Source organism: Acipenser ruthenus, chromosome 14 (assembly GCF_902713425.1).
Source record: "Acipenser ruthenus chromosome 14, fAciRut3.2 maternal haplotype, whole genome shotgun sequence".
Lineage (NCBI taxonomy): Eukaryota > Metazoa > Chordata > Actinopteri > Acipenseriformes > Acipenseridae > Acipenser > Acipenser ruthenus.
Window position 1 is genome coordinate 25176850 of NC_081202.1, and position 16273 is coordinate 25193122.

The following is a 16273-nucleotide window of genomic DNA, read 5'->3' on the forward strand; positions in this document are numbered from 1 at the left end:
TAATTATATTTATGTCTTACTTTAACATCAGGTCTTGGTTATCCAGGAAGCAACAGTGCTGCAATATTTCAATTGCCTTTTGCTATTGGTAGACATGATGGTAAGCTCTATCAATATTATTTGAACCTCACATCCTTTTGCCAAGTTATGATTTGATCATGATGTACAGGACTAATAAGTTTTCTTTTTTTTTTTAGAACCCAATCAAAGGAGATCTCGAAGTTATCTGGGAGTTTTTGGAAGAACAGAATAGGTATAATACAGAAAATGAAAATGGTAAGTGTCTTAATTATCATTCTTTGCTTTATTTGTATTAACACATTAATGCACCTAACCGTCACACACGATTTCCGACTCCATCACCAGTTTTCTGATACAAAGCCCTTCTCTTCAATGTTACAATTTATTTGATTATCCGTAATGTAAAACAGTTAATTACTGTGATGTATATATATATATATATATATATATATATATATATATATATATATATATATATATTAAATCTGTGATCTTTAGTTGCCTTTGTGTATTTTCATTTGCAAGTGAACTGTGACATTAGGGCCGTATCAAGCCCTGTATTCTGCAATTTTGAATACTGACTTTGGATGCTGTTTTAATTCTGGAAACTATTGTTGTTTTTTAATCTTTTGCAAAATTGCATTCATTGCCTTTTACATTTTACGTAGTTCTGTGCATGGGTAACATTTTGATTTCATTTTGCAGTTGGGTCGTTAATGGTGAATTTTACATAATGCTATAATACGTACCGGATTTAAAAGTATGTACTGTATTACAGTCCACGTGTCTCTTTTGGCAAGTGATATTTTCAGAATCATATTGTTCTGAATTAAAATACTTCTTCTGTTGAAAATATAGTACTGTACCAACAAAACCAACTACAGTACATCTAAATGGGAGCCTACTTATTTTAAAACACAGTCCTTTCAGCTATGTATTTTTGACATTGTATCTTTTTTGTGTTCCCTGAAAAATGGACAAGAGTTGGAACGGGCCAAAATAATATAATCAGATATGCGTCACACTCTTTTAACCATCACTGAAGTCAAAATTTTATAGTGTCGGATATGTGACTGCTGACTATATAAATGTGGCCTGGCTCATCAACCTTTGTTTTAACAATCATATGCTTATTCAGTTTATTTGGATTAGTGTTAAAGGAGCAATTATTTTCCCTTATAAAAGTTTACCATAGTAAAAGCATAGCAAAGTGTAATAAAGCACAGTGAAACCATGACGTTATTGATGAATAACTTACTGGTAAAGCATAGGTAAGCATTGTAAAGCCCAGAGCTGTATGGGAAAAAACAATGATAAACTATGGTACATCCACAGTATAACCATGGGAGAAGTTTGGGGGAACTGCTAAATTACTGTGAACATTTTCTGTAGTAAACGTTTATAAGGGTTCTGCCATATTAAAAACAAACTGAAAAGAATGACAGCTGTTAAATATGCAACCAAGCAACACAATAAAAAACAGTGTTTGTACAATGTAGGAAGAATAAAAAGAACTATAAATCTGTTCATTTGAAACAATTATGTAATAGAAATAAATGATATTGTTCTTACATAAAGAGGATAGATACTGCAGATATTCCAGGAATGAGACTGGCTTTGAATGGGTTGCACATGACATTAAACACATGACATTCATGGAGTATTGTACAATGTATTGAAAAGAGTGGAGGAAGAGTTCAGAGAATTTATTTTATTATATAAAGCTCTGCATCTTCACAACACAGTGTAATTTGAACAGTGCAATTTGCCCAGTCATTCTGTCATTTGATTTACTGTAAATGAATGTAAGGTAGATTTAAAAAAAAATCCAGTAAAAAAAAAAAAAAAAAGTAAAAGTGAATTTATTCAACGCTAGATCTTTCAACACTTTAAAATTACTTTTCTTTTTTATATAGAAAATAATAGTGTTGGAATCCAATACAATGAGTGGCACACCAGTCCCCTACCAGCATACTCAACATTGACCATTCCAGAACACTTCGTCAGTGAGAAGGTAAGTTTTATTTGGTAAGGCTCTTGTTATTTTGTATATTATTTACTATGGGGAAAGCAGTTAGAAAGTGTTTTTTAAATAATTCTTGCTCCCAAAATAAATGCTTGTGTGCAAAAGTTAGTAAATGGTGGGAGCCAGTGGCTAAACTACTCAAAATATTGTCATGTCCTACAATTTGATGTATACTATATATATATATATATATATATATATATATATATATATATATATATATAGTGTACCTGTTCCTTTTATATGCAGTGCGGAGAGAACCTGTGTTCCTATCCAGAAAGGCCTGGAGACTCCCATGACCATCACATGAATGATTCTCTGTCTGCGGACTTGAAGATCAAATGCTATGACATCAACTTTGAAAAGAGTAAGATTTTTACCTTTGAAGAATTGCATGGCATGGATGCTGAACTGCTCTCCCACACAGTAAGAAGGTGGTCCTCACTCTCATTAGAGGAGTGCACATTGCAACTGCATGGAGGAGAAAAAGAGAGGATTTCAGTCTCCAGGACAACTAGTTCAGTACCTCCCTTATAAAAGTTTACCACAGTAAATTTGCACAGTAATGTTGCTGTTTTCTAACACTTATCCCATGGTTATCCTATGGCTTTATCTTAGTGTTCCATGGTTATCCTATGGCTTTATCATGTTGTTTTTTTTAACATGCTTTACCATACCTAATGTTAAACCATGCTTGGTGGACTTTTATAAGGGCTGTCCCATACACCAAATTTAACCACAAAAAATTAACTACTGTAGGTTCCATACCTATTTTTGCAAGTTTTGAGACTTATAGATTTACAATGGTGAGTAGATTATTGAAGATACATACATTCACCCATTTACCTGTATTACCTATTTCATATCCTATTATGTGTCATCTGCATGAATCGCTGATGTTTCTACTTTTTGCCATGCTTTATTACCTATTGCTGCAAAAATTGACTTTCAGAATTTTTTTTAGAAGTGAGGCATATCAGTGTTGCACAAGCTTCAGTTGACAGTGCTTCAACTATGGGCCTTCTTGCACAGCACAACACTTATGTACTTCCTTCACTAATGTACGATCACTCTGAGATGTCTTTTCAGAAAATAAATATTGTTGGAATATTTAGAAAGCTTGGCAAATAATTATCTAAGCACAAAGGTAAGTATACACAATATAGATAGTGTAAAACATGAAATAATAGGAACATGTGAATGATATAAAGTATGTACTTAATTACCTCTCTTAATCCGGCAGAGAAAAAGATCCGGCTGTTTCAGTTCCTCTTTGAGATGCTGGAGGACCCCAGGATGACGCACTGCATCTCATGGGTACAGCCTCCCAGTGGCATGTTCCAGTTCTCGTCCCAGAACAAGGACAAGTTTGCAGAGATGTGGGGTGTGAGAAAAGGCAACAGGAAAACTATGACCTACCAGAAGATGTCCAGAGCCCTGAGGAACTATGCCAGAACTGGAGAGATTACCAAAGTGAAAAGGAAACTCACATACCAGTTCAATTTACTCATCCTAAAATCATTAAGAAGAGACTCGAGAATTATTTGAATGGGACTAAAACTTTAAAGGTGACTTATCTGATACGAGTGTAGCACCCGGGAAGGGCACTCGTTCTTTCCAATTGTGGTGGAATCAGTCAGGCAGAATACGAGAAGGAAATAAACTAAGACCACAACAATATGCAGGGCAATGAACATTGTTTTATTAAATACAGGTAGTCAACTATATTTAACAAATAGGACAAGTCTAGAATACACAGTCATGGCATGGGGTTTGCACTGTTCAATAAAAACAATACATGTTAATTATAATTCAAAACAAGTGCAGTGCTGCTCAAGACAATCATGGAGACGGTGCTTACTAAAAACAACAATAAAACCAATACTTTAAAACTCCCTGCACTCCTCCAAAATCCCCAATGACTTTTAAAAATACAAAATCTAAAACAGTTACACACACATGGAGGGAAACAGGAAGCACAGCAGGAGCCTTGCTCTAAATGTTCATTTTTCTCCCCAACCCACCGCCGAACACAAACAAGTTGAATTCCTTCTTTGCTCCTGCTGGCTGTGCGTCCAACCTCCACTTCAGATAAACCCGGGTTCACATCACAACGACAAAATCCAGTCTCTTGAAAGGAACTTTTATACCAGGTGCTCAGCTTCTTCAAATTATTCAATTAGCACCTATGGGGGCTGAGAACAGGAAAGCATCAACGTGCCACTGAGATCTGTGCAAAAGTACAACAAAGTAATGTGCCAAAATAAACATGCTTTATAAACGTGTTAAAATAAAACTAACTAACTAACATTAAATCAAATGTGAATAAATCAAAACGTGAATATACTACAATAACAAAATCAAACGTGCCTAAATAGTGACGTGGGTCACCCCGTTACACAAGCATGTCTACTAGAAAATTAAAATGGTAAGAATATGTAAAGCCATAAGCTATGTCCTTGAAACATGTACATGGAGATTATGAAAATAACAGATAAAGACATCAGCATTTACAGGCATTCTACAGGATTAGATGCATATTGTAATATTTATTAGTTGATTTACAGACCGTGTATCTGTTTTAAGATGTCTGTTTTTATAAGGTGGTTTATATGCTGACTTTTATCATACACTCTTAGTCTTCTATGGACGTTTTGGATTGCATTTGACTACAATCCAATAAACTTTTATATAAATATTTTTAACCTGTAAATACACAGTCACTTTATGCCCGCATCCGTCTATTTCACATGCACATAAAATACTGTAGAAAGCAGTCAAGTTACATAGGGCTCTATAGTACACCTTATTGTTTATTTTACAAGGAAGGCATACACCCTGGTATTTTGAATGGATTGTCTGATTTGTTTCAAATCTTATTTTTACTCTTCATGATAGGTGATCTATTACTGGATTAACCTGTCGTTATTTAATAAATGGTATTCCATATTATGTATTTAAGAGCTACTCAGATAGCTAGTAACATTTCGAGAAATCCATTCGTGGTCAACTACCACACAGCAGAGCCTTCATCGAAGGGCACTGTCGCGTAAACATTTCATCATTTATTGTACTCACTAGTAGTCCCTCATTTTCTAATGTCCCACTCTGTGCCTCTGTCGACTTTTGTCCCCCTTAAGGAAATGCATTGTCTACAAGCAAAACATTCTTTACTCCCCAATTTAAAACGTGCACACAACCAGAAACGGTAGGTTAAAACTAAACTTTTATTGTTGTGTATTGTATGGTTAAAGTCCATTAATTACCTTTACATCTTGGTGAATAGATTTAAACTGTAATATATTCAAAATATTATTATTCATACTGATGTAGAATATTAAGTGATGTTAACAATGATTCCGTCAAGGCTGTTGGGTTCTTAAAACTGTTTATTAGATAATTGAAGCAGATCTCTACACAGCTAAACAGCAGGTACATTAACTATCAGCAAAAAAATATATATATATATCAGTTCACTTGCTCTGAAACACTACTAGTGAAAGCACACAGCCAGTAATAAATACAAGCTTTTTGGCTTTGCATTTTTATAGGATTGCAAAAAAGTGTATTCTGTAAACTGATAATTGTGTTGTAAATATTTCAGCTATCTCAACTAGTCTCCTAGGCACTAACTACAAATGAAAGCTATAGGTAAAACAGTACACACAGCTCTGTATGGTTATTTTTACATTCATAGTTTGGCTACCGTATTAGTGTCTGTAAATACATTCCAAAAATTCCCTAAAAAAGATTTCAAGCTGCCTTCATTTTAAATTATAGGATTGTAAAACTGCAGTAAAATTTGAATTGTTGTCTAGCTATATATGCAATAAATGTTATTGGTTCTAATATACATGTCCCAACAAGCCAATGAAAGCTTTTCTTTGCTCACTATGTTATAAAACTGCTGGGCAGTAAGTTTATCTGTGAGATAACAAACCACTATATTTTGACTGCAACCAACCAACTCATTCAAACGTAACTGTCGCAAGCTGTTTTCCCAAAACCCTTTTACAGATTTAGATTTTTTTCAGATTGATTTAACATTTTTTTAAGATTTCTGATCTATTCAAAGAGCAATACATTGTTTTATAGAAGATAAGCATTTTACTCTGTAGGGTGTCATTTTAGTCGAAAGTATCCGACTTACTGATATGTGGGCCTCTTCTGAGACAAGTCGTCACATGGGTATGCTGGCCTTGAACACAAAATGACCCAGAAAAAATAACAAGTGTCTGCTGTAATAATGTCTGGTGGGTATACTATTGAGAGCAACATGCACATCACAGTTACACAGTGTTTTAGTGTTTTTGTCAATGCCTAATGAGATAAACTAGCAATGCTGCTACAGTAACTGGCATCTACTGTGGAATTACCTGGGTATCCATGCTATAATACAGCAACCCACACCAAAAACGATCCTGAGATTCATAAAGGTTTCAGTACTACTATATATCCTATGATTTAGTGTGATATAATTTGTCATTTTATGTTGTTTTCTCCATCCAAATAATAATCTAATCATTAAAAAGAAATAAATATATATACAGACGTGCTCAAATTTGTTGGTACCCTTACAGCTCATTGAAATAATGCTTCATTCCTCCTGAAAAGTGATGAAATTAAAATCTATTTTATCATGTATACTTGCATGCCTTTGGTATGTCATAGAATAAAGCAAAGAAGCTGTGAAAAGAGATGAATTATTGCTTATTCTACAAAGATATTCTAAAAGGGCCTGGACACATTTGTTGGTACCCCTTAGAAAAGATAATAAATAATTGGATTATAGTGATATTTCAAACTAATTAGTTTCTTTAATTAGTATCACACATGTCTCCAATCTTGTTATCTGTCATTCAGCCTATTTAAATGGAGAAAAGTAGTCACTGTGCTGTTTGGTATCATTGTGTGCACCACACTGAACATGGACCAGAGAAAGCAAAGGAGAGAGTTGTCTGAGGAGATCAGAAAGAAAATAATAGACAAGCATGGTAAAGGTAAAGGCTACAAGACCATCTCCAAGCAGCTTGATGTTCCTGTGACAACAGTTGCAAATATTATTAAGAAGTTTAAGGTCCATGGAACTGTAGCCAACCTCCCTGGGCGCGGCCGCAAGAGGAAAATCGACCCCAGATTGAACAGAAGGATAGTGCGAATGGTAGAAAAAGAACCAAGGATAACTGCCAAAGAGATACAAGCTGAACTCCAAGGTGAAGGTACGTCAGTTTCTGATCGCACCATCCGTCGCTTTCTGAGTGAAAGTGGGCTCCATGGAAGAAGACCCAGGAGGACTCCACTTTTGAAAGAAAAACATAAAAAAGCCAGACTGGAATTTGCTAAAATGCATATTGACAAGCCACAATCCTTCTGGGAGAATGTCCTTTGGACAGATGAGTCAAAATTGGAGCTTTTTGGCAAGTCACATCAGCTGTATGTTCACAGATGAAAAAATGAAGCTTTCAAAGAAAAGAACACCATACCTACAGTGAAACATGGAGGAGGCTTGGTTATGTTTTGGGGCTGCTTTGCTGCACCTGGCATAGGGTGCCTTGAATCTGTGCAGGGCACAATGAAATCTCAAGACTATCAAGGCATTCTGGAGCGAAATGTACTGCCCAGTGTCAGAAAGCTCTGTCTCAGTCGCAGATCATGGGTCCTCCAACAGGATAATGACCCAAAACACACAACTAAAAGCACCCAAGAATGGATAAGAACAAAACATTGGACTATTCTGAAGTGGCCTTCTATGAGTCCTGATCTGAATCCTATTGAACATCTATGGAAAGAGCTGAAACTTGCAGTCTGGAGAAGGCACCCATCAAACCTGAAGCAGCTGGAGCAGTTTGCTCAGGAAGAGTGGGCCAAACTACCTGTTAACAGGTGCAGAAGTCTCATTGAGAGCTACAGAAAACATTTGATTGCAGTGATTGCCTCTAAAGGTTGTGCAACAAAATATTAGGTTAGCGGTCCCATCATTTTTGTCCATGCCATTTTCATTTGTTTTCTTATTTACAATATTATGTTGAATAAAAAATCAAAAGCAAAGTCTGATTTCTATTAAATATGGAATAAACAATGGTGGATGCCAATTACTTTTGTCAGTTTCAAGTTATTTCAGAGAAAATTGTGCATTCTTCATTTTTTGTGCAGGGGTACCAACAAATTTGAGCACGTCTGTATATATATATATATATATATATATATATATATATATATATATATATATATATATATATATATATAGCACATGTTTGTATGTTTTAAGATGTCGGTTTATACAGTATATGTATTTAATAGGACAAACAATTAAACAATACAATCAGTTTATTTTTTAAATAAAGTAGTAACATACAGTACACATTCTCTAATATGGATGCAGAAAAAAATATCATATTACAAGTGCATATAGAATAGCATCTTAGAAGAAATTCCCATGCAAAGTTTCACAATTGGGTTTCAAGAAATACTCATAAGAACACTGGGGTATCCTTAATTCTTGTTATACCTGGGCCAACTACTGTATTAAATAATAAACTTTGACAGCTATTACATTTATACTTTCAATAGTGTTATACAAATGATCTGACATCAATGTTCTTTTGGACACTGTAATATGGGTGGTGTTTTACCATGACTCCGAGATGAAAGACTTCTGTATACATCATGAGCTGTGATAATAACTGCAGGTGTAACAGGGCGGAGGCCAGGTGCAAACCAGCGACCTCGCGCAGCACAAGCAAGCGTCTAAACCATGCAAAAGAGCCAGGCTCATCTGCATTTGTGGTTTTAGAGCTTTTAACCTCATCTCATCGATAGGGGCCAGGACAGAATCCGTGATGGCAGTGTATCACACAACACTGCCCGTTACACAGGGACAGTGGACCAGCATTGGCCGACAATGTGTTTACACCTTCACTTTTTGTGTAGAGGAACATCTTTTTTATTTGTGTCTCTGTAATTCTCTGTTTACATATCATATCAAATTGCTAAACTGGTATTAGAGTGGTGTTAATGGATAGCAGCTTTACAATGTGCGGGCACAGTGCATGCATAACCATCCAAGTTACATGTTTTTCTAATATACTTTTCACTTTCACTGTATGCACATCTGTAATTTTCACACACTAGGAAAATATCTTTAATTTTTAAGCAAGACCAATCAAACTTTTACAGATATTGGAAATAACACACTTCTTGATATGCAGGTGGTTTATCAATATAAAACAGTTGATTTTGCAGTTCACTACTTCTGCTCGCAATTCTTTTGTTTTTAATCAAATCAACCTGAAAGAGGAAATAGAACTGGGAATGGTGCTTTTTGTCAACAAAAAATAACAGCACGGTATGTTAACCTTTAGTGAATTTTGACAATAATGAAATAAATGATGATACTGAAAACTTTTTTCCAACTTTATCAAAGTTGCACACCTTTATTTTTTGCTGACAGTGCTTTTTTGCTTTGTAGTGAAAAATGACTGGCATTGTCATCTAAACCAACAAAGCTGTGGAAGAGGGATGCACAACAGGGAGATGGAATGGTTGCCATGCACCCGTTGGGGTTCAGATAAATACCAGTGATGTTTCTAAAAAAAAAAAAAAAATGCATAGTATTGATTCTAAAACCAAACACAAGAAGCTAAATACAGTACATAAACAATAGAACAGAAACCACTTAGGAAGCGATGTATTGAAGTTCTATCCACAGGCCTGGCGCCAGGAACTGCACCATGAGAGGGATCCATGTTTTCTGTAGGGGGCGGTGTTTATGATGTTTTTTTATTGGTTTGTTTTATTTCTTTTTAATTCTCATTCATACAATAACAACATAATTGCAAGTGTTCTCCATTACCCACCTGTTTCTGCTGCCTCCGATTAAGGATTGCTACTGATTCATCTTCCCTGCCGGTGTGAGCGGCAGCATGTGCGGCAATCGTGTAAGAACATCAAGAAAGAACACTGGCTGTTCTGGGGTGTTCCTGTGTTGTTATGTGTTGTGTTATTTTATTGGTTAGTTAGTTGTGTATTTTAAATGTTTATATATTTTTTATTGCTTTTATATTTCTGCTATGTCTTTTAATCTACCATTTCTCTCCATATCCTTAATTTGAAATTTTGTAATTCAATATTTTTACATTTTGTTTAATTTCTCTAAGTTGCTTTGGATAAAAGCATCTGCAAAATAATTAAATAATAATGACACAGAACTCATTGATGAAATGCAGCCCATACATTATTCCATATATATATATATATATATATATATATATATATATATATGTGTGTGTGTGTGTGTGTGCTTGTGTATATATTATTATTATTTATTTCTTAGCAGACTCCCTTATCCAGGGCGACGTACAATTGTTACAAGATATCACATTATTTTTACATACAATTATATTATTTTTTTACACATTATTTTTACATACAATTACCCATTTATACAGTTGTGTTTTTACTAGAGCAATCTAGGTAAAGTACTTCTTTCCACTCGCCGAGGAATCATCTGGGAGAGTTGCTGCTGCAGAGTCCTGAAAGCTGTTTCCGCTGGTCGTTGGCTTTTTATCAAGAATCCCACTATTAACTTCTGTGCCGCTAGTCTCAGATACGCATTTCCGACTAGTATCACACACACTTTTCTTTATCCATTTTCTAATATCCATGGTTGTAGCTTTTACAAAATATATACATATATATATATATATATATATATATATATATATATATATATATATATATATATATATATTGTACGCCAGTTATCTATGTGGAAAGGAACCATAGAAGGGGGGATACTCAGGAGCAGACATTCTGGGCATTGCAAATTGAAAATAGATGGATAAATATTGAAGCAGACACATGCGTCATAGCAGAAATACAAAGTTGACGAAAACACACTAAATTAATGATTCGTTAAGGATGGGAGAAGAACAAACTTGTGTGTGAGAAGGCGATTTAGCCACCCTTTTTAGTCGTACCATATTTTGGCCAAGCACTTCCTATAGCGTGAGGAATGTGCGTGGTATGTGCGTGCTATGTCACGTCCTCATGACAATAAAAAGATAATTTTGAGTTTCTAAACTGCAAGGAAACACAGCCAATGTTACCCCTAATATTCTTCCCTTCAGGAGTCTTTTAAAAAGCAATTTTTATTAAGCATGGTAAATAATGATCTAATAAAGAGTTATACACACATCATAGGTTAAACAGGTAAGAAATTAAATTGTAGGTGAAATAGTGCATCACTTTAAATCTGTTCTGGCAATCCAGCATCTTTCATGAGTATCATTATTCATCACAAGAAAAAAGAAGAACTGTACATGTCGTCTGACATGCCAGAGTGCTATTCTATTACTGTCCTAAGGCATGACAATGATGAAGGAGTGGCAGGAAGGAAAGAGCATGGTGCGGGGTGTAGTCTGAAGAGAGAAGGACAGTGCAACTGTTCCTTCCAGTGGTGAAGCAGATAATATTACACATGCTTCACTGATTACAGAGCCAAGGAGAAATGTCACAGGACCTCACTTACTAGACTTTGTACGCAGTGTTCACTCTCTCACACTCTGCCTTCTACTACTTTATATGTACATGTTGTTGGTCTAAAACAAAGTGAACACCAATGGAGAGCAATGTATTATTTAAAGGAACCAAGCTGTAATTCTTTACATCTAGGTTGCATTGTTACTTTCAAACACTTGGGGAGTCTATATATGTCAGCATATCTGGATATGTTACTTATAAAAGGGTAAAATAATAAAATTAGAAGAAAAATAACCAATCACATCCCAACTGCGCGATTATACCCGACAGCTTGGAATGTTCATAATCCAGTCACAAATGCTTTTAAATCATGATTGAATCCTGCTAAATCACTTAAAGAAGTTTACCATGGTCAAATTTCACAGGAAGTTTGCAGTTCCTAATGCTTTTTGCAAATAAAATACATTTACTTTGCTTTACCATGGCTACCATTGATTTTACAATGCTTTGGTATTGTTATATGTGTTTTATCCTGTTTTCACAATGCTTTTTCAAGGGTTTATATCACCTTTATATGCTCCACCATATTATACTGCTGTAAACTTAAATATTAAGGTTCTGTATATACTGTAGTTCAAGACAAAGTTCGTACAACATTTAAATTAGATTCTGTAACGTGTATTATTTAAAAACATTTTGATATCAAGTTCCTTTGGCAATAAAAGTGTGCCTTTTAATATGTACAAATAAAATAAATAGACCTACTGTCAAGTATTTAATCGCAGAATATGAAAGTGTATCAATATATCTCCCACCATTTGCCAGAAGGTGGCATACAACATCTATACTAACCATATCAAGCCTCCAAATCTGCCCCACTACAAACAGTCCACAGTGGTTACTTCATTGCTAAAATCAAGCAGTAATCGCATCATGCACATACTCCAAACAGTTTAAAATGGTTTTGTGCCTGTATTGTGTCCCACACCATAATACCTTAAGCCTTGCATTTCTAACTTGAGCGGAGGTGGGTTATATTTGGAGTAAGAATATCTTTTACCGAGAAGTGTTTGTCTGATACTAATAAATGCTATATATTTCAAAAGGCAAAGCAGCCAATTATATAATACAAAAGTAAGAACTCTGGGTGTAATCGATGTGTGTGTGTGTGCTAATTTGATTCAGCAGATCGAATTCTAATTGACATGGCTAAAGCCCTCCTGGAATTGTAGGAGTTTATCAAGTTAGAACCAGCGGTAATTAGCACCATTCATTAGAAGTTTGTTTGTGCGGATATGATTTAGTTTAGAGATACAGTATAATGCATTACCACGTACCTCTGTATTGCATCAGAGTAGCTGTTACACAGTTAATCAGAAGCAGGGAATGGCATGCACAACTGAAGCTGGAGCAAAGTCTAGGCTGACCAAACCTTTGACTCCCCCTGTCTGCCTGTGTTTTGATAAGGAAAAGTTTCATTTAAGAGACTCACAAGGTTTTAGATCAAGCCTATCACTTTTAAGGTCAAGTAATAAATCAAGGAATTAATTAATAAATACATAACTAAAGTGGCTTTTGATGAAAAGTGCCATTACAAAAAAACTGCAAATGTGATATTTGACCCTGGGTGGGGTAGAAATTAGCTTGTTCTTACAGCACTTAAGGAACATAAGATAGCTGTATCAAATCACGATTAGAGTATGCTATATACTTTATATACAGTATATCATAGTGAAGCAATATTTTTAGTACAACACTAACTAAAGCATCTACATTGAGAGTTCCACTTACAATTCCCTGCCAGGCATTTAGTGTGTGAAATGCCACTGAAGTGAAGTCGGTGAAAGGAAATAAATAAAATCTACACCTTTTGATTGATCTTACTCTATATATCAATCCAACAATCGCATATACAGTACAGTCCAATAAAACAGCCTTAACCGTCCATTTCTTCTTGCTGTTGTAATTTATATTAATGTTACAAATTTACAAAATTGTTGGTAATATTTTATAGGCTCCTAGAGTAATTTATCACATACAGTAGTACTCCCATAAATATATATATATATATATATATATATATATATATATATATATATATATATATATATATATATATATATATATATATGCTGGTTTGAAGTATTGCTGGTACAATACTTCAAATGTACATGACTTATGAGCATTATCTTGTTAGATCAGCATACTAAGTGGCAGTAATTATATATGCTGACTGACAAGAATGGAAAGGTGAGGCGCACTTTCAGAGTGCTGTTTTAATTGGCTGTGGCAACTACCCTTGTTAAACGCTTCGGAATGGTGTCCACAAAACAGTATTCAATTGCGTAATACAAAGGTATTTAATCCTGCCACCCTGCACTGGAGAACTCTAAATCAAACAAGGACATCATCTATCTGATTGTAAATAGACGTTGAAAGGCATTTTGGGGTTAGTTTGTTGATAGCTTGTCAAAGAATTCAGAATATTGCAGCAGTTGCAACGTTAGGTAGTCCTGTGTTGTGTAGACATGTTTAAAACATTAAAATAACAAGGAGCTGCCACTTCTTATTTGTTTCTTAACATTTAGGTAATTCACTGTCAGCTTCTAACATCTAATTCAATTGTGGTCCGTGCACATTTGAGCTGTAAGTGTATTGACCGCTTTAGCAGTATAAACACATGGTTGTGGAAATACATTTGGCTGGTCTTGATTATTTTGGGGAGTAAGAAATAAATCCCTATTGATCACGTCAACCACAGCACTCATTTTTTGGAGACTTCTTTTTTTGTTTGTTTGTTACCATGCACTGAAATTACATATAACCACACATGTCAACGTTTATGATGTGTAGCTAAGTTTAGGTAGCAAATTTATCACTGCGTATCATTTATTGACATGTCTTTCATGCCTAGAACACTTGGAACCCATCCTTCCTGGATTATGAGTAATAAAACCCCTTGCCAGAAACTGTTACTGCATACATCATAACCGTTGATATTCATTTAAAAAATGGACAACGATTCTTTTTTTTTTTTTACATAAAAAAATCTGATATCCACGTGTGAGAGACAGAATGTTTCTTGGTGATAGATCTCCCTCCCAACCTGTGAGGGCACGGTGTAAAGGGAACAGAGTGCCCTGGACTGGGTGGCCAGACAATTCATTCACAGTTTTAGGCGGAAGTCGGCCATCTACAAAGGGGGCAGAGCTACGGTACACTAAATCATCGACCCGGAAGGGAAACGATGTGGCAGCCGCGGATTGGAGGAGCAGTTGCAGTCGTTAACCAAGGGGGCGTGATTGACGGTACATAAGGGGGCGTAGCGAGGTGATCTGTTCCTTTGTTATGGTTAACGCTGAACCGGAAGGAGACCCGTATTGTGAATTGCGAGTCTAATGTCTAATTATACAACACTGCACTGGTGTCACGATTAATTGTATTTGCACCACAAGCACTATAGCACTCACTGTGGACTTGTGATCGTGTTTGTGTTAACTGTGGGTGTTTAAATATTGGGACTATTATTTCGGGACCAACCCATGGATTAAACAGAGCAATACGCAAACGATGTGTATTGCCTGTTGTCATTATTGTTTACTGTTTGTCATCAGACTTTGGATAACAAAAATAAACCATCATTTCACCCGTACCTTTGTTGTTGTCATTCTCTTGAGCACTGCATCACCACTGCAACCACTTTGCCACACCAAGACAGCACAATAAGGCACAGTGTTTAAATTAATGGTATTCAAAAAAATTAGTTCAGTTTATTATCTGACTGTTTTTGACAACTGAAGTTTTCCCTTCTAAATGGTTGCAGATAAATATCTTCAAATCAAAATGACCCTCCCTGACATTTTATGTATTTTAACAGATTAATTAATTAAAATTAATATAGTAGTGGCGGTATTTAGATCTGCCGCTGTTTAGATCAATTAATAAACCTCATTATCTTAAGTTGTCTTGTAAGAGGCTTGAATAATAGGCATGGGCCTGAAGTTTCATGTGTCAAAGAATCAATCACAGACTGTCAGGATCTTCAAATCTTACACAGGCATGTAATATTTATTAGAGTTATAAAATTAACAGATGGAGCAAACCAAACCCTCCTTAAGTTACAGGCATATGCATATGCAATATAATTTGATCATGTTTTTTAAAGAGAGGATTATAATAAGATTGTGGGTTTAATGTAGTCCAGGAGGCTGTGTGGCCCAGTGGTTAAAGAAAAGGGCTTGTAACCAGGAGGTCCTGGGTTCAAATCCCACCTCAGCCACTGACTCATTGTGTGACCCTGAGCAAGTCACTTAACCTCCTTGTGCTCCGTCTTTCGGGTGAGACGTAATTGTAAGTGGCTCTGCAGCTGATGCATAGTTTACACACCCTAGTCTCTGTAAGTCGCCTTGGATAAAGGCGTCTGCTGAATAAACAAATAATAATAATAATAATAATTTGATAACACACAAGATGTATGACATTTATAGTACGACGATGCAAACATGTTTACAATAAGTGACATCTGTTTATCACGATCCTTCTAATAGGATTTTTCAGTTTAATAAAGCCTGTTGTACAAAACAAGGGCTTATTAGTTGCAGCATTTCATTTTTCTGTGTATCCATGCCCAGTATAGAACTCCCACTTCTTGCAGACAATAACAATGCAAGCCAATCCAAAAAAAGATTCCCTGGAAAAACAAACAGGGATGCTGGAGCAGGCTAGGGATGTCCATCTCAGGGAGAT

General features: G+C 35.5%; 1 protein-coding gene across 1 annotated transcript; it reads left to right on the forward strand.

Annotated features, from left to right (window-relative positions):
- The first annotated feature begins 35 nt into the window (after nucleotides 1-35).
- spi2 (Spi-2 proto-oncogene) lies at nucleotides 36-4263 on the forward strand. The gene is made up of 5 exons (XM_058985443.1): nucleotides 36-100; nucleotides 198-276; nucleotides 1938-2035; nucleotides 2297-2414; nucleotides 3291-4263. Exons 1-5 carry the CDS (start codon nucleotides 95-97, stop codon nucleotides 3593-3595), a joined length of 606 nt encoding a protein of 201 aa, XP_058841426.1. The 5' UTR covers nucleotides 36-94; the 3' UTR covers nucleotides 3596-4263.
- Nucleotides 4264-16273: the final 12010 nt, after the last annotated feature.